At 41.0% G+C, this 19,572-nt stretch overlaps 1 protein-coding gene across 1 annotated transcript; it reads right to left on the bottom strand.

Annotated features, from left to right (window-relative positions):
- Positions 1–3,864: 3,864 nt before the first annotated feature.
- On the bottom strand, positions 3,865–14,991 carry marchf4b (membrane associated ring-CH-type finger 4b). Its single transcript, XM_006788584.2, has 4 exons — positions 13,599–14,991; positions 7,465–7,620; positions 6,295–6,487; positions 3,865–4,468 (listed from the first exon to the last, which is right to left on the bottom strand). Exons 1-4 carry the CDS (start codon positions 14,028–14,030, stop codon positions 4,047–4,049), a joined length of 1,203 nt encoding a protein of 400 aa, XP_006788647.1. The 5' UTR covers positions 14,031–14,991; the 3' UTR covers positions 3,865–4,046.
- Between the last annotated feature and the right edge of the window lie 4,581 nt (positions 14,992–19,572).

Genomic DNA, 19,572 nt, shown 5'->3' with positions numbered 1-19,572 from the left:
TCATTGCATTGAAAAACAAGAAGAATGTAACTAGAAGTGTGAAAGCTGCTCTCCTGCAATTTGTTGCTGACCGCTGCTGCTTCTAGGGCTTCCCAATAATACCCATCATTTCATCTCACCTGACAAAAAGAAAAACCCAGCTATTCAAAATGCTTCTTTTCATTTTCAGGATCAGAAGAAGTTGCAATGAATGCAGGGCTTTCTTCCCGAGTGATTCAGACTTCAGACAACTCGCATGAATAGCACATTAGCTGTATGCAATTTATTCAGTTTCAAAAGGTTCATAGAACACCGAACCTTTGCAAGTGCACCAGAATATGTTTTTAAACACCTACAGTCTGCAAAAATAGTTCTGGGTCAGTGTTCTGGAAATGAACATAATCACCAACCAGAAGAATGGCAGCCCTGCTGATATTTCGCACCTTCAAGTCTCCTCAAATAGCACAAGTACTGGGGGCTTTCAAATTGGATTGAAAATCTGATAGATGCAGCATAATTGAGTTTTTCATGATTTCAGTAGTTCAGCCTTAGTTTCAGTTTGGACTCATTTGTAGCATACAAATAGCAAAATGCAATTATGTGTACTGGGAAAGCAGTGTGCAGGGTATACAGGGACTATTGAAACCCGAGAACCATAATGGAAAAGGGGCTTGAAGCAACCTCGCAAGTGTTTTGCATGTTTAAGGAGATGCACTTAAGAGCAGAGATATTTATACTGAAAACAATCCATTAAAAGTAAGTGAGATGTCCCAGAAGCAAATATATGAAATGAATTTAAATATGCAGCACCATTTTATATCTAAAGAATATTTTTTAAAAATCCTATGCATCTGGTTGGTTTTTTCCCCCTTGTGTCATATCAAAGCTAGGTCTGCGCATCTGTGAATTCAAAGAGACAAGGTGTGAAGAGAACGGAGACGAGCAGAATCACGGTGAACTCTCTGCAACCTCCCAGCTCCTTGCAAGTGGTTTCTATACAGCCGCTCCCACCCATTGATATCAACGCTTCACGGCTTAAATAATTCAGCAGAAAATCACGACGCTACCTGATTTTCTGCAGATACTGTACTCCTGTATTTAATTACGAGGAGGGGATGGTGAAACAGCAGATCCAGCACAGTGGAGGTTATTTGATAAAATACGAAAGGCTAAAGAGGAAGCAGAAAGTGGAGTTTGTGAAGATGCAAATATCAAAGCAAACAGGGATATATATTGATATGGCAGGTTTAAATTATGGCACTGATTGCCTGCAAAGACTTGCAAGAACAGAAAACAGCTTGACATTAAGCACCAGCATCATTTAAATATCTTTTCTATCTGATGCTCTTTAAAGCTAATGGCGTGATTTAATGTAAATCATGTTGGAAAATGCTCAAAGGCACCAGAGGCAGAGCTCCTGAGAAATGCTTCACACTATGATCTGCTTTCGGGTTTTGCTTCTAATGGATAAAATTAGCATCCATTTTTAAAAAAATGTTGTTTTCATCCAAATCAGAAATTGTGCAATAAAGCACAGCGTCTTCACTGAGTAGTATCTCGTGGTCTTGTGTCTTTCCTTGTGGGGGGGAAAAAATGTTCCCTTCCCAACCTCCATCACCCCCTGCTATGAAGATGTTTTTAACAGTGTTTCTCCCCTCCTACAACATGATTTAGCATTGCCCCCTGAGATAAAAACTGATCTTTCATGGACATGAAACAAGACCTGGAAAGAAATATGAAAGAGCACACCAGAATCCGAGAGCCGGGAGACGGAGGAAATTACCGGCTTTGTGAGCCGAATGTGAGCCTGAATGTGGGCCTAATGGACTGTAAGTGACACCACTGCTTTGTAGCAGAAACGCGTTTCTGTGAATACAGACACTGGCTGAAGCAACTAAACAAACTAGCTGGTGACTTCCTTTAAAAGAGATTTCTTCTATTGTTCAGCCACATGCCCCCATTTTATGCATCCTGGCAAACTATGCTGCAAAAAATACCCTTCCTGCAATCAACAAAAATCACATTGAAAGTCACAGACAAAATGCCCATCAAAGACATTACTAAGAAAAAAGCTGTTTTTGTTTTCTTAAAAAAAGCCCCAAAATCCATCAAGCCTTCTTTGATGTAGTGGGGGAAAAACCCTGAAAAAATGTTTACAAATGGTTTTAGGCAACTTGTTTACTGCACTACATCTTGCCTGTGATTTACATCAGGCCACACAGCGATGTGCACATCACACCTACTGTAATATTACTGTAATATTCTCTCTGATCACACAACATGGACAAAGAAGTCTAAATTCAACACTAGCATCTCTCTGTAGTGTTATAATCATGACGGCTTCTGACATAAGTAGGTTAGACCTGCATATGAGATTTAGAAATGTGATTCCCTCACTTTTATGACTGTTGCAGATCACGCAGAATACATATGATATTCTTAAAACATCGACTAAGCTGCTGTGCGGCATGTTATGAAGTCTCAGTCTATGTGTTGTTCCTAAGCAGAGTATAGATCAAAACATTTGCTTTTCTTCACTGGTTAAATGTGATCTTAGTGTGATGTATGGAAGAAAAGGACACCATGGAGTGATGTACCGATTCCTTTTGAACTACTCCATATCTGAATTGGAGTACTTTAAGATTTGGATGCAGATCTAAACATTCAAAATATTTTCTTTGGTTAAATAAAATCTAAATTAAATCTGCAGTCACAGTAGGGAAACCAGTGTAGGAGCCTTTGAAAAGCTTGCTTCAAAGATGAGGACCAGGACTGTGGCTGCTCACAGACAGTTGCATCTTTGGAGCAACCAGAGAGTGAAAAAAAAAGTGATGAAATGGCAAGAAGACAGAGTCAGTATGCAAAAGTTGGTAATTACATGCATACTCTTTGTGATAATACAGCAACTAACTGTGACGAATCAGTGAAAATCATAAAATGTGGTGTTGGTTTAATTTACAGATCGAGCAAGTGACCATGTCCTGCAAGGCTATCCTGAGGTCCTTCGCTGCACGTCTTCCTCTATTCTCACTCCTTGCTTCACTGTACTATCTAATAAAGGAAAAAATCATACTCACAACGTAAAATTACAAATCTGTTGTTGTCTACAAAGAAAATCACATTAACTACTTATATTCAGAGCCCTGCTAGAACCTCACAGATCTGAAACTAAGAAATTCCTCTAAATAGTCAGATATTTGCTGCAAGACGGAAATTTAACTGCAAAATCACACCGATGCTCTGCAGCCTTGTTTTTATATAGAAATATAACCAAAATAATACCAGCAGAGTCGAGTCCTCGTTGCAGATTAATTGCAACATGTTGGCAATCTGTCTGCGGTCATAAATTAGACAACATTTATTTGCAAACCTTCACCAGTCTGTCTGAGAGTGACTGCAGTTGGTCCGAGCTGAACTGCAATTGTTTGGAGACAGGTTTCCACAAGTGTCCAACAGGAAACCTGTGCAATCACCCACATTTAGCCTGGTGGACAACTGTGCACAGAGTTTGAGGGTGTTGCACGCTTAACCTCTGGTCTCCACAAGTGGTTGCAATAGGGTACTGAATGTGAATGGCATTCACTGGGCAACCACCTCATCACAAGGTAGGTTGGTGTCCTATTTTGACTTATGAGCAATACAGACCTACATGTGGAAGATGATTGTAGAGTGTACAGCATACTCAAAAAACCCACCCACTGTGAATACACCTTCTTTTTCTTTTGGTTGCTGCTGTTTTGGAGATGCTTGACAGGTTGCCAATAAAAAATTATAGCTGCTGTTAAGAAAAAAGTATAAAAACCACAGTACGTGGTTTCCCTACAGATTAAAAATTCAAGCACATATTTTTGAACGTATCTGTCAAAATAACCATTTTCCAACCGATTCTGCAAATCAAACAACTTTGACTTTTATTCAATCAATGTAAGGACATCAGAGATGCATTTTCAAACAAACAAGATTGTGTTGATATTAATCCAGTGCAGTTAAGACAGGATCTTTTCTTCAGCTGTCAGCTGGTTCAAAAATCTCTCCCCTTCGTGTGAGATAAGGCCTCAACTGACTCTTCAGACTGTAGTAACCCTCATGACCAGCTCTCTTGTGCTATTGCTGGGTTGGCTGCGGGCCTCTGGCTGCCTCAGGTGGCTGAGCAGGTGGAGGATGTTATATGGACAGTGTTGGTCTGGCACTGCGCTGCCGCTGTTGGGGTCCACGTGTGTTCCCACTCCTCCGGCGGCCGTCACCACGGTCGTGGAGGTGGAGCCCGCAGCAGTGGAGGCCACCACCATCAGCGAGGAGGTGGAGGTGGATACTCCTATCCCAGTCTGGTAGCCCTGGGTGGGCTGAGATAGAGTCCTGTCTACAGTGGTGTCCTTCAGGTCATCGCTGTCCATCGATTTATCATAGTTCAGAACCTTCCACTGCTGGTTCACGGCCTGCCAGCGGTGGAAGATGCGAAACACAGAAGGTCCCTCGTGGACAATTAGTGCTGTGGAGATCAGAGCACCAGTTAGACAATGTCACAGTCGGGCTGCAGTCTTGAGATACACTACATCCCAGAACACTGGTAGACACACTGTGGTAAAGCGTATTAGCTTTGGCAGTAACAGAACAAAACAACTCATCTTTAAAGTACTGCGCCACAAACCAGACATCTTTATTTCTTAGAAAAAGCAGGGACTGCATTTGGATTTAGGTTAAAAAAAATAAATAATGCATCCGTTCTGCAGCCTTGTTCGATAGCAGCTTATCTCAGTTCAAAATTGCTTATTGATTCATGTTCACTGAACTCAGCATCTGGAAAATTGAAATCCATCTGTAGCAAAGTTGTTTGGACCCTAATATTTTACTGCATGTTTTCCATTTTAAAGGCATGTAAAGGGAAATTCAGCATGTATGGATCAGTCCACATTTAGCACTTATAACCATGTTTTTTTAACACTACAATATAGTTTGCATCATGGAACATTACATGCAAAGTCCTTTTTTAGTGTTCAAGGTATTTGTTAACAACTTAAACATGATAATTTTATATAAATAATTCTAGTAACAAAATAATACATATTTTAAATAAAATATATCTAAATAGGAGGTATTGTAATAATTAAAAACACTGTGCACTCAAACTCACTTGAATGCTTTTAAATCTTCTTGTAACGGCATTAAATGCATTTTAATGGCATTACTTGCTTAAGTGCCGCTTATAAAAAGGAGAAAGTAGGAGATTATTAAGTGTTACCACTACATATTGATCTTCAAGGAGCCTGCTAGTTGCTCGCCAACTACTTTATTACAGCAGTAATGTAATATTGCTGTTTAACAAGCCAACGACTACAGTTGCAGCAGCTGGAGTTTACTTATAAAATCCTGCCAGCTTTCCTTGACTCTGCTCCTCTCCCTCTCTAACTTTGTGGATAAGTGAAAGTCAGGTGTTTGCTTTTTAACATCCACCAGGTGACAAGTTAATCTCTGTAAAGTGCACCGTTAATGACTCCACAGTCAATCCTCCACAGCACCAAACCGGAGACAATCAATCACCTCTTCCTTACACCCTGCTGTCTACTGCAGTGGCACTTAGAGTCTCCTTAATGCGAGATGCCATCACACAGTTGTCCTAAACATGTGGGCCTCTGAGCGCCACAGGAGGACAGCAGGCTTAAATGCTATACATTTCAATCTGGACGCGCACGCACAAATGCAGGGAACTGTTAGAAATCCTTTGGTGCACCTATCTTTTTTTTAAAATATATATATATATATATATAAAAGAAGAACAAAATCCCTCTTGTGTTATGACAGCACATAATGGTCTTTAACGTTTGGCTGAATTTGGCTCTGTAGCTTTTTATTATAGTCTGAAATCTATTTTAATGTATGCAGTGAAAGCCACTTTAGCTGAATTTTGAACAGTCAGCGTTCATGTTTAATTTATGATATGAGCTTTGGTGCAGCATCTCAGCCTTGTGAATATAGAAACAGAGATAAAGACAACAACAAATAATCGTAGAGATTGACCAAACAATGCAATCAAATATTGATATGAAGCAGCTGACTTTGTGGTATGGATTAATTGCACTGAAACTGCCCATGGCATTTACAGTTATTTGTAGGCAGCTGTTAGGTATAATTACCCACTCTCCTGAGCACTTTTGACATTTACTTTTGCCTGTTGAATGCTCATGAATTAATGTGACCAGAGTGAAAAACACTCAATATAATTTTCAGTAGTAAAATGCTCAAACCCCATTCAAAGAAGACGTAGAAATATTACATTCAGTTTGAAAAGTGATAAATCGCAACTGCTTAGCGCCTCACCGATGCAGACGACATCCATGAAGCCGTACATGCCGTAGCAGATCTGGAAAAGCAGATCTTGACGCTGCCAGCGGGCTGACGGGCTAAAAGACGACCACACCAGCCAAGAGATGCTGGCCATCAGGAAGAGGGAGCCCAAGATAGCTGCTGCTATCTGCACCTTCTCTATCACTGTCAGAGAGATAGCCTGCCACTGCAAGAAGCAGAAGTAGAAGGATTAGCAGTAGAGCTTAGAAGAAAATTGAGAAGCTAATCATAAACCAATTAATGTAAACATTCAGATTATAAGTTAATCAGGCTGAACTCAACAAAAAGATGAAGTCACACATCGCTCTCACCCTCAAAAACAGAAATCTGTGGCCTCTCATAACCCCATCAAATCACAGAAAAAGAAACTGCTTCTGCAATCCTTCTGTTCTAAACATCAGAGGGTAAAGGCCTGTTTAATTCAGATGCTTTCATTTTTTTCCACCCTGAATTTCTCAGTTTAGATTCTCCTTCTTTGGGTTGCTCTCTTTAGAGGTAGCCACAGCGGATCATCTGTCTCCATCACACCCTATCCCTAGCATCTTCTTCTGTCACACCAGTCCCCCCTGCATGTCCTCCCTCTTTTCCTCCTGCTTGGCAGCTCCATATTTGACATCCTTTGTCCACCCAAAACATCCTCTGAACATGACTGCCTTCCTTCCTCATTTCTCCCTCCCCAACCTTCCTGCAACAATGACACAGTTTCCACCGGCACCCTGCTGTTCAACAGCACCGGTGGCGGTCGTTAACCTGGATCTCGACCAATCTTTTTGATGATCTTCATGTCTGATTTGGCAAAGATGCCCTTTTTGATGCAACCCTCCCCAACCCTTTATCTGGCCTTGGGACTGGTACTAGAAATATACTGGCTGGTCATCAGAGACAAGCTGGAGCTGCGGTTAATGCGTGTTTTCTTAATAAAACAAAACAAAACAACCCCCCCTCCCCCAATATAACAACAAGTAACTCCATATAAGTGGTGTCATTCTCCTAATTACATAACAAAGGTTCTATGATTTGAGATTTTGCATTGTTCAGTTAGACTGCCATTATCACCAAAAAACAAACAACTTGGTCATAATTTCTGAGCTGTAAATACACAGTGATATTTCTGAATTGGTGAACTTAACACCCACAGCTCACCTGTAGGGGGTTCTTGGTGCTGATGGCAATGACCTGATATTTGTAGTAGCAGAGTTCACAGGCCCAGGAGCCTCTCTCACTGATCCATTTGATGAGGCAGGGCTGGTGAGTGCAGCGCACTGACCCACAGCACCGGCATGGGCTCAGGAGCTCCCCCTGCAGGAAACAGGCAGAATAAGTTAGTCCCTGCTAACCAGGACAAGAGCTTCTCATAATTCAGCCAAAGTAAATGCATAAATGTTCTGCTCTGGTTTGAATATAACTCGATTTAATTGGCTGGTTAACATTGTTTAGATGACCATTTTATGGCCTTATACTACCTTCGTTGAGTACACTCTAAGAAGTGATTTATGATTCAGAAAAAATACCTTGCTACAGGAGTCACTGGCCAGCTGACGGACCCTTTCTCTCCATCTTATTTATCTCTTGACGTAACCCCTTTACATACAATATAAGGTGCGTTACACTGTGTTTATTTTTCTTGCACTTCTTTGTGTTGGCTTATTGATTTTCTGAGCGCTCTTTGTGCACTGCTAGGCACACACAAACACACACGCAGAGCACTTTGCATGCCTGTTACACCAGAACAACAGATCAGGTGTGAAATGAAAGCTTTGCCTTACACCTAGTTGACAGGCAAAATGCTTGATTACTAGTACCGCTGAAAGTGGAGGATTAGTCACCGAAGCACCTGTGAAAGAGCAAACCCTGAAAAAGCTGCAGCATACAGCACAAAGGGAGCAGACAAACCACAGCTCTTGACATCAGTAGAGCTGCTATAGACATTAACTATTTCATACTTACAGAAATGCAAAAGAAGCTCAAAATACTCGTTCTGGTTGACCTACATTTCTCTACAATTCACACAACAGTTTAGAGCTAGATCCAGTATCTGGTCTAGTTATCAGAGGATGGTTTCTTGACATCCTGTCCATCATAAAGTGACATTTTTGAAGGCACTGTTAGTCACTGAGGTTGTTAAAGGGCATTTCAAATCCCTTCTGTCAGCACGATGACAGCCACATACTGTATGATTAATGTGACCGGACAGCCGAATAAATGTTTGTGTTGCGGGTTTATTAAAGTCTAGGTGGCACTGAACTATATCTTAAAGAGGTGGCTCATATGTCCTTTTTTAAAAATGACCTTCACTTTAGCACCTTAAAGCAGCTGAAGTAAAGGTCTGCCTTCGCTCCCTGAACGGCTGCTCGGTGGTCAGACGTGTGAATCACATGAAAACACCACTGGTGTCAGGTGAGGGAGCAGAGATCAAGCTGCCTTATTTTTAGCCTTTTCCATCATGTTTTCAATCCAGCTGGATGTGACAAGATTTCAGAAAACCAAAGCATTTAGCTTTTCCTTTCTTCCCCTCTCTCTGTCGTATAGAAGGCTCGTAAATACTTAAAATGCAGCGAAACCATGAAGTTCACTAAATTTGACACCTCTCAGGGTTTTTTTTTTTTAAATTTGTACCAAGATGTTCTCAGCTATATTCTTCACCAGACATTCCTCTTAAGCCGTATTTAGCCTGAGGAACAGATGAGTTTTCTAATCTCTCACCCCAGGCTCTGAGCTCATTAAAATATATTACTAATCTTGTCATATTGGATATTGATGATGACCCATAAGATGTAGGCATGCCACCTTTTTAAGGTTCTGACCTGCACTTAAGAAACTTGGCTCCATAAAATCCATAGCAAGACCTTCTTGTACAGATATTTTAATCTTAATGAGAATGAACAAAGAACCTGTAGTGAATGAACAAAAAGAAATTAGCTGGCCGTCTGCTGAAAGAAATCCCCAACACCCCTCCCCTTCCTTCCTCTCTGAACTGAGCCACTGCATTCCTAAGGTATTTTTAATTCAGTATTTTCTCTCCATGTCTACCCTGAGTGCAAAAATTGTACGAAGCAGTGAACAGAGTAAAAAATGCAGCAAGTTTCCAAATTATTTCTCCACGTTGTTATTTAGCTGACACCTCTGACAGACGGAGCAGCACCCTGGTTGAAGAAAAGAGAGGAAAAAGCAGGGAGTTAGGGGAGAAAAGGCCCATCTACAGATGGCCAGGGTGGGAGTGTATTGGCAGGAGGACCAGAACACTTCTGTCGTGTCCAGAGGGACTCGGGCCACTCACTGTGACTGGCCTGATGGCAGCCAAGAGCCGAAACCTAGATCACTCCAATACAACCGAGGCTGGAGGGAGCGCAAGAGAGACCAATAACAAACGTGGCACCAAAGCCCACGCATGGAGAAAGTGATAACTAAATGTCCTTTTGTTGATCAAACAGCAATAATCAGTGAAAAAAAGCCCAACACAATGGAGCAACATATTAAAAAGATATGGCTGTGTTATTTCACATCTCTGTGCTGCATTTTCCCAAAACATCTCCCAACAAGTAATTTTCTCCTTAGAAAATTGGATTCCCTCGCAATGTATATAATGGCATAAAAATAAATTAGAGGTGGCTATTCACATTTTCTTAAGGGTCTCGAATCAATGCAAGTGAACTCCATTAACTCTAAGCAAGGAAAAGCTGCGCTATGATAATCTGGCTCGCACAGAAGCAGAATAAAGGGGGATTTGTACAATGATGCCCAATAACAATCAGTCTGCAGGCGTTTCTTCTTTAAGAACCTGCAAAACTGCCGGGAAAATTTTTCATCTATAAACGTAACCATATTAAACCAATTACAAGGAAAATAAGAGCAATAAGTGAAAAATGAGGCAGAAGGCCAATAATATTTAAGTTTATTTAGTTATGATGACTGATCGTAAAATATATGCAGAGGGATGTTCCACTGAGTGCTGATTTTATGGGAACCATCGGACCTACAGTGGCAGTTAATGACTCTTTAAAAGGTAATTGAATAAAAAGAGAAACTAGGGTTTCTAATTTATGTTCATGAATTTACAGCCTCTGAAAACAGACTTTAGCAATGCCAAAAAAATAAATGAATAAATAAAATCTAACATTTTGGCAGCTTGTTTATATCCCATTTCCAACGAACAGACAAGCAACATATGATGGAACAGAGCAAACTTCAGCACTGTGGGGTCATACAGAAAGAATAATGCTAACGTGACCCCTGGAGGCTTCTTGTTGTGCCTCAGACAAACACACTCTGCAAGTGCATTATCTGTGCTCAGGAGAAAAAGGAAACACACATTTCTACCCAAGCAACAGGCACCCGCACAGTTTCAACATCCAACTGACACAAAGACAACAGTAGGAGGATTGCCTCAAAGGGCACTTCGCTAACCCTCGTACGTGGAAAATATTCCACAATTTTTCCTTTGCATTACTTAAAAAAAACAATAAACTTCTTTTTTGAAGTATGTGCATAACATGAATGTGTCCTGGGAAAATCTATGACCCGAAAACTGCACATTCTTTGAGTGACGAGGTCGAGATTAAGTCTGAAAGCAGGAGCCTGAATAAAGCAAGCTACCGAGAGCGCTCTGTAAAGCTTCTCAGTGACCTTTAGCTAAAAGGAACCAATAGTGGGCTGAAATACAGTATGTATGTCTCAAGTTAGCTGTTTAGAAAAAAAGAAGAAGAAAAAGATGAATAACCCGAGGTGCAGAGGTGAAAGACATGAATTCATGCAGTTTCATCTGATATTGGCTTCGTTTTTCATTATATTGTTCGCAGTATGTGTCTTACAGAGTGGATTTTATTTTCCAGTCAATTCTGATAAAATAAATCATAGGCTGATATATAAATTTATATGTCAGCTGAAAGAGTTATTGGTTCTTCCTTACCAAACTGGCCATAAAATTCAAGAGAGGAAAAACAACTCTACAAAACAGTCCACAGTCTGTAAATTGTGCTATCAAGACTATGTGTTCAGTGTTTCTTGTTTCTGCAGAGAGGAGGTAATATCAGAGAGATTTTTCTTAAAAAGCATTGTCATTGAAATCCACATTTTTGGAAAATCCCTATAGAACTCCCTGAATTTAAAAGGAAAATGTGAAATCCTTAAAACCAGAAGCACTTCTGGTTGTGAATCTCACCTCAAGGAAAACGGCACTTATAACTCTGACAGGTATCCGATTACATGGACTTATTACATTGTTTGGTGTCATATTAAATCACAGTGCAATCATTTTTCAATGGCTGCCTCTCCTAGCCACTCAAGACCCTTTTCTAGTGGGATGCTTGAGGAAAGCGATGTCTTTCACTCCCTTCTTTACTCTGTCTCGCCTATCTCAGCCTTGGGGATGGAAGTGTTTTGGAGGTGGGTTGTCAGATCAGATACTGGCTGCTTTGGTCTATGTGACATCCTGGAGGCTAAGGAAGAATAGAGGATAACTAATGTCCCCACTGCCTGTATCACAGAGCGATACACAGAAAGTCCACTCAGCCCTCTTTTTTTAAATGGAGCCTCATTCTCCTTGTACCCATTTACACCTCAGTAGATCCATATCTGGACTTTACCCAAGCCAACAACTCAGACAACAAGAAAAGGAAAGCTGGCAAAAGATAAAAATAATGATAAGACAGCATGAAATCAAGTGCTATTGACTTGCTGCAATGTCTCAAGGAAGCATTAATGAGATGTGTTGGAGGAGGCCATGGGAAATACTGCAAATTTTCAAGGCAGTGCTTTGTATGCAGTGCAGCATGTGCTGACTATCCATGGAGTTTGGGGAGAAAAAAGAAAAAAAAAACAAAACAAGGATGAAGCCTTGTCTTCCAATCTCATAACTAGACCCCATGTCAGTAATAATTACAAAGTCTGAGCTCAGAGGTGGAATGATGCACAAAATTGCTCTTGGAGTAATTAGTTGATGAAATACAGAAAGATCATAGGCTATACACTGTGCAATGACCATGAAATGATGCAGTAAATCTTCCGCTTAAAGGAAAAGCAACTGTGAGTGCAGACTGTCGGATAAAAAAATAATGTTCTACACCTTGGTTATCTTGCTTCTTGATTATTTTTTTTTTATAACCTCTCTACCTCCACTACCAACAGGCGAGGTGTGACATATTTGTCAACGTGCCCTCAAAAGCTCTGTCAAACAGTGTAACTAATGTGCCTGCAAATTGCTAAGTGTCTGCCTCTCTGATATAATTTAATGTTATTTCTTTGTGGCCATCTTTTCACATTTTCCTCTTCAGATTGATGTACTGTGACATTATCATCAATATGGCCCCAAAGGCGGAGGCAAGCGGTGTGATTAACTTGAAGGCTCTCTTCCATCTGCTTTGTGCACGTTATTATTATGTTGCCGTTTCCAGGTGGTGTCCGTGAGAGGCAGACTGAGAGGTATTTTTTATTTATTTTTTATTTTCCATGCATATAATGCCTCGATGTGAATTCAGTGTTTGGCTATAATGAGTTGTTACGGCATCCCTGCATATCCTCCACACTTGTCAGCCACTGGGACAAGGTCTTTCATTATCCTCCCACTGCTAGCTTTAGCTGTCTTTTCAAGCCATGCAATGGGATGAGTGCAAGATGCAGTGGAGCCCTATGCTCAGAGAGCTCTCTAGCCCTGCAGCTGCCAGTATTGGGGTCGTTTCTTAAATAATTTTGAAAGTAAGATTACACTATTCTCGATTTTCCACACAAAAAAGCACCTAAGTGTCATGTAATTATAATTAATAGCATTAAACCTTAAATATTGGCACAATCATGCGAGGTCTCTTTTATACTCTTTACCACAAAGTTGGCAATAAAAACAGCCCAAGAACACTTTTCAGGAAAACCTTGTAGCTAGAACAAGGCTCAATTGTGCTGCACCAGCCAAACTGCAACTGATGAGTTACTGTAATGCGACTCATGCTGAGTTGTAGACCACCAACACTGCTGGCTGCCCTAACAAGACACTACTAGTGTTTTTCTTCTTCACTGTATAAATAAAACCTGAGCGGTGCACCCTCATCTAATGAAAAGTCTGCAAAATGTGCAACATTTCCAACACCTTATCTGGCCACTCGGTGAAAGGACTTGTTGCTACAGTTAACCTATGCTCCTCGGAGAGCAGCAGCACCAGATTGCATTGTGTTACAAACCCCAGGAGAGCAGGTGTGGGTGGGTTATTATTATAAATTGATGGATGAGGCTGACATTGCATGGCATTAATCTAATTTAAATATGCAGGTGGACATTTTTTCTTCACTTACATGCTCTGGTCCCTGGAAGCAGATCCTGCACACAGGCGTCCTGAAGCCACTTTCCGTGTAGCTTGTGAGAGAGAACCTCTCCTCCAGTTTGCCCTTTGAGCAGTCATCGGAGGAGCTGCTGCAGCCGCGCAGGGCCGCCGACAGCTCTGCAGCATCGACCCAGCCCGCCACCGGCCGCTCTGCACCCGGTGGCTCGGTGGCTCCCGCAGAAGGCTGGGCAGTTCGGTCCCCGGGGTGCTGGTGGCTCCGCGTTAACGTGTTGTTGTTCTCGGGGACGGTGACGCTTGTTTCATGGCTTTCCGAAGCCTGGCCGCTCATGGGGGTCAGCGGAGGAAGCGGTGTCGGCGGCGCCGGTGGCCCGAGCAGGAGCACCCTCAGGTCACCAAGCAGGACGCAACAGCGGCTCTTCAGCATGCCCTGTCTGCGCAGCATCAGGCTGTCTCCGGCCAGAAACTCACAGCACCATCCAAAGGTGCTGGAAGAAAACAGTATGTACTCTATGCGTCCCCGTCATAAGCAAACACTTCTTCATATGTGGTGGGATGGGATAGTGGGGGCTGAGGTGCGTCTTCCAGCGCTTGTTTGGTTTCAAAGCAGCCTTTTTAGATTTTTTCTCTTCTTTTTAAATCCACTTTATTTAGGTTGGGTGCTTTTTATTGTCTTCCCACGAGGGTGTGGATATAAAATGCAAAAAAATCCCTCCTATGCAAACAAGTGTCTGAAGCCATTAGCCTAAGTTCAATGAATGAAACGGCTATTAGAGGAAAGTCAAATATGAGACTGATAGGAATATGCATTCAAGTAATAAGCCCGCTCACTCAGTGTCCACTGTCATTTCATGGCCTTAATAGTCTGCCTGCTCTCTACAACATAAACTATCTCGACGGGCTTCTCCCTCCGGATTCGCGACGTGTGCAGAGACCAAGATTTAAATCTGCCTTTGGTTCAAAGAACTGAGATACAGAACAAAATGTCAGCGCTCAATCTTAAAATTAAAAATTAAGAATAAAATCCAGCCACAACAACGAAAGCCACGCTTTAAAACCGGTGGAGCTGTCGACGTCCTGTAAGCTTTTCACACCACGTTAAGTCGATCGATGGCGTGCCATGTTAGGGAAGCGAAAAAATCTGTCTTACCTGGCGAGCTACACCGATTTCTACACGACTCACAGTTTCGGGATTTTTTCCCCCCATAGATTTTCAGCCAGACTGCAGGTCGCTGGCAAGTCTCGGTGAGGTTTACATCCCTAATTATCGAATTTCCAAGCAAGCGGGAGGGTTTAAATCCGTCCGTTTAAATCCAACGCGATGGTCGGACTGTCCTGCTCCGGGTGAAAGCATCCGTAGACCCGGATTCTCCTGTGATCATTGGCTGCTGAACTGGTGCTGCAGCTTCAGCACCATGATTCCTGGGACAGCTCCCAGACGCCACACGTCACCACCGCACAGTGATGCAAGCAGCCAACTCATTACTACAACTGTGGACGGAGACAAATATGCTTCATTATTTGTTTCAGGGATACAAGGAGACGTTAAGTTAAAGGTGACACCGGTGTTTGTTTTATCTTATTTTAAGGGGGTAGGTGAAAAGAGGCGAAACTAAAGTTGTGGATTCCCTTTAATTATTAAAGAATCCAGTTATCACACAGCACAAATTTAGCAGAAATATCACACAGCACAAATAATTTAGCAGAAATTATTAGTAATATCTCAGGTAAATGGTGTAGTTGTGTGGCATGGATAATAAATAGGGTGAAAGAGGATAAAATATTGCAAATCATCAAGTATGAACAAGGAAAAGGGGGAGGTGCAGGGTTAGATGACAAATTTAAAAATGCGTCTGATTTTAAGCAGTATAGTAATAAAAAGATGCATAAAACAAATATTCAAACCAAGTTGTGAAAGACAAATTATACTGAGAATCTTAAGAAATAGTAGCACAACTGTCTTAATCTGTTTTCTTTAAAAAAAAAAAAATCAATTATTCATTTGGTTCCCAAGTGGAAGAAAGAAAAAAACAATCCATCAACCACTTCCATCACAAATCCCAGAGCACACGATGATTTATTAATATTTGTAATAATTAAACAAAATAATATACAGACGTTATTCAGAGTGAGCAAAAGACTTTTCTGGTAGTTCCACATTAAAGATGACACATTCTAACTACACTATACTACTGGGTCGTTTCTTTTTCTTCTTCTTTAAGCTGCTCCCTTTAGGGAGATCAGCTGATCGTCTGCTTACATCTCACCCTATCAATAGGGTGAGATGTAAGCGGTGGGAGATAGGGCCTATCCCATCTTCCTCTGTCACACAAACCCTCTGCGTGTCCTCCTACACTACATCCATGATTCTCTGCTGTGCTCTTCCTCTTCTCCTCCTGTCTGGCATCTTTTTCTAATATATCAACTTTCCCTACCCTGCACATGTCCAAGCCATCTCAACATTTTCTCCCTCTAACTTTGCCTTCAAACCGCTCGACCTGACCTGTCCCTCTGATAAACTCACTTCTAATTCTGTCTATCTTGATCACTCCCAATGAAAATTTAACATCTTCAGCTCCGACACGTCTTTTTGGCACTGGCACCACATCTAAGCCATTCATCAGTCTTGCTTCTCCTTCCTCATCACTTCAGTGCATACCTCCACCTCTCCAGGCTCTCCTTTTCCTCACTCCTACCACACACCTCACCACTATCTCACTGTTAGATGTCCTGCACCACCGTCACATACCCAGAAGAATAAAAAGTATTTTATTCTACTGGGTAGTAATTTAAATCTAAGAAAAAGCAGTCACTAACTACCAACAGATGCAGCAGAATAAAAAGTATAATACGTTCAGCTGTAATGCGGTGGAGTAGAAATAGCATCAGAAATACTCAAAGTATTTCAAAGTTGCTACTTCAGAAAATTGCCTTGGTTAATTTTTTTTGACGAAAGAGAACAACTCCAGGGAAGCTGGGTAGAAAAGACAAAGGGTGAGCAATTATCCGGCTTGTCAGGGCAGCTGTGCAGCTTGATTGAACAATTGAAATGAACGCACCTGTGACTGGACTCTGTCAGCCAACTGAAATGTGTTTTTTAAGGGGGGTTGTCAGAATTTGTATGACTGTGGTCAGGCTGGTGGCCATGGGGTGAGCATTTAATGGATTGCCGACAGTAAACTGACACATTAAACTGGCACCTCTCACTCCTGCTGCTTTTCTATTCTGGCAGATAATAACCAGTGATTGCTCTTACATCGCATCTCAGGTGCAAAGTAGTGCCTGATTAAAGTGCTGTTGAAAATAAGCCAACCGTCATTTTGGACTTTTTGAGAAAAACAGCAGACACAAACTAAGATTATATAACAGCAGAGGTGGAGTAAGTATTTAGGCCTTTTCTTAAAAGTCCCACTTTACTTGGAAAAAAAATGTTTGTATGTTTGATCCTCTCTGGGAACAATTCAGTTTCACACCTCTTGAAAGGCTTCCCCTGAGCTCGACACCTCCAGGCAGGATTTGTGGCATCACATCTGGTTTGGGAGTCAGTTTTTGTCTTACAGATAGCTAAGAGCTGACTTTCACTGATGGAGGAGATATCCCTTAGTTAATGGTTAAACTTTTGAGACAAACTTTAAAGCGCTGATCAAACATAGCTAAGGAAGAAGAGGCTGACATTATCTTCAAAAGACATGAAGTTAAATAAGAAATTTCTCCAGCACTTGAAATAAAACTTTTTTTTCTCTCTTTTTTTTTTTTAACAGTTTCAAACATAACCATGAAGAAAAAGAGCCAGAAACAAAACTTTGTGGAGCGTGCATGGCCAGTGCTTTGTGACACCCCCTCTGACAAGTACCATATGCTTGTAAATGCAGCTCGTAGTCAGCTAAGAGGCTTTTAGTTCATGTGTGGGTTTTTTTCCACCCATTCTTCCCTCAAAATTCTTCGAGCTCTGTAGATTTTAGGGCTGTCTTGCATGAACTACACCTCTGAGGTGAATTTTTTGATGGTGTTTCAGCTGGAGGACTGTGATGGCCCTTTTGAAGCACTCCATTGTAGAATTTTAGATGTGTTTGGGGTTATTATCCTGTTGCAGGAGTTATCCTCTTTTCATCTTCAGCTGTTTTTTGTTTTTTTTGAACAGACAGTATGATGTGTTGGCTTGCTGAATTTGCTGCTATTTACTGGGATCCATTCTACCTTTTACCAGGAAATGTTATAGCTACAAAATTCTGGTGCTGAATTTTGTTGGGAGAACTCAGAATTTTTTTTCTGATGGTTTTTCTGGGAAAAAACTCACATTTGTACACATGTATCTGTATACCTGTGACCCAGCACTTGAGACTCAGACAAAGCTTCTTTAAATCTTTAAAGTGGACTTATTATGCTCTTTACAATATTTTGTCACGCAGATTCTGTGCAGTGCCATATATAAAATATAGGCAACGTTACTAAATGAAACCCTTTTTGGTTTGTTAGATGTAACCAATCAGAAGAAAAAATGCCTTAAAGGAAGATGATGAACTGATGGACGCTGGTGCATGCTGAACCACGCTTGGAATAAAACAAATGGGTAATTCTATGTCAAATTACTGTTGTGCTTCTACTTGATTTGCCTAAAAATGTTATAACATATACAATGATTGCTAATATATCAAAATACTCCATCAGGCACTTCCAGCATGTTCTTTCATATTGAGGTATTTTCTGAACATGAATAGGGGAGACCGGGGATAGTTGTAACATTTTTGACATTTCTGTCTGTAAATTGGAGCTCTTTTAAGGTAGTGGATTGAAAATGTAATGCAAAGTATTTACATGTCTCGGCTATTAAATAGTGCAGCTATTTTCTCTGCAGCACAATTACCCATTGCATGGTATGGTCTCAAACACAAAGAGTGAAATGTTACAATTAACCCCATAGTCTGGGTTAGTTGTAACATATCCTGGGGTGAAATGTAACACAATGAAATAAGGGTACTAACAAAACATTAACATGTAATCTTTGTTTATTCAACACATGAATGCACTTAGAGCCATTTATGTAGCTATGTGTGTGTGTGACAGAATGCAGAAATCTAGCTTTTGAACATATGCCAACCCCCCAAAAAAGACAAATTATGGAATTTTCTGCAACTGAATATTTCATTAATTTTGGTTGGTCTTCCTTGAGTTTGGCCTCATTGGCTCAGTGGGCATTATAACCTACAACTCTTGCACCAATTTTGAACATAACAATGAAGCTGAAAAAATGTAGTTGTTCACCAGCATCGCAATTCCATTACTTTTTTTCATGGCTTACCTTGGTGTGGTTTGCAAAGTGCTTCAGAAAGATGAGGAAATCTGTTTCTTGCACCCATCCTGATTTATTTCCACTACCAGTACTTCCTACTGGTCCATCTCTTACACAGTGGTCTGCATAATGTATGTGTGGGAACACAAACAGTGGAGGAATTGTGTTGCCAATGGCATTAACCGCATATACAAAAGCGACCAGTGAACCTCACTCTGCTGATGTCTTTGCCCCAACTTGTTTAATATGAGTTAAAGTAATAGTGTGGTAAGTTGTAACAGCTGCATTATTGTTACAACTAACCCAGACTGTTGCTGTTACAACTGACCCAGACTCCTATAGCCATGAACTAGCTAACATTACAGCCAATGGCTAAAACATTAGCACTAAAGACCTACACAGAATATATCCCCATAGACATACAAATAACATAATTTAAGTTTGATGAGTTTAAAGTGAGTGCAAAGCAGATAATGCTATTAGAAATTGAAATAAAATAGAAAAACTTACTTTTTGGCATACAAATTACTTTTTTTCGTGTTAAATTGTCTGTGTTTGACAAAATGTGCTGATTTTTCACATGTGATAGCAGAACTGAGTTGGGCATGCACAGGATGAGTCACATCATTTGAAACTCAGCCCTGATTGGAGAAATTGGAAGTGTTACAACTGACCCACGTTACAACTATCCCCGGTC

The sequence above is a fragment of the Neolamprologus brichardi genome, chromosome 16 (genome assembly GCF_056152115.1).
Source record: "Neolamprologus brichardi isolate AB-2024 chromosome 16, ASM5615211v1, whole genome shotgun sequence".
NCBI classification, from domain to species: domain Eukaryota; kingdom Metazoa; phylum Chordata; class Actinopteri; order Cichliformes; family Cichlidae; genus Neolamprologus; species Neolamprologus brichardi.
This window is presented reverse-complemented; position numbering and strand designations above follow the sequence as displayed.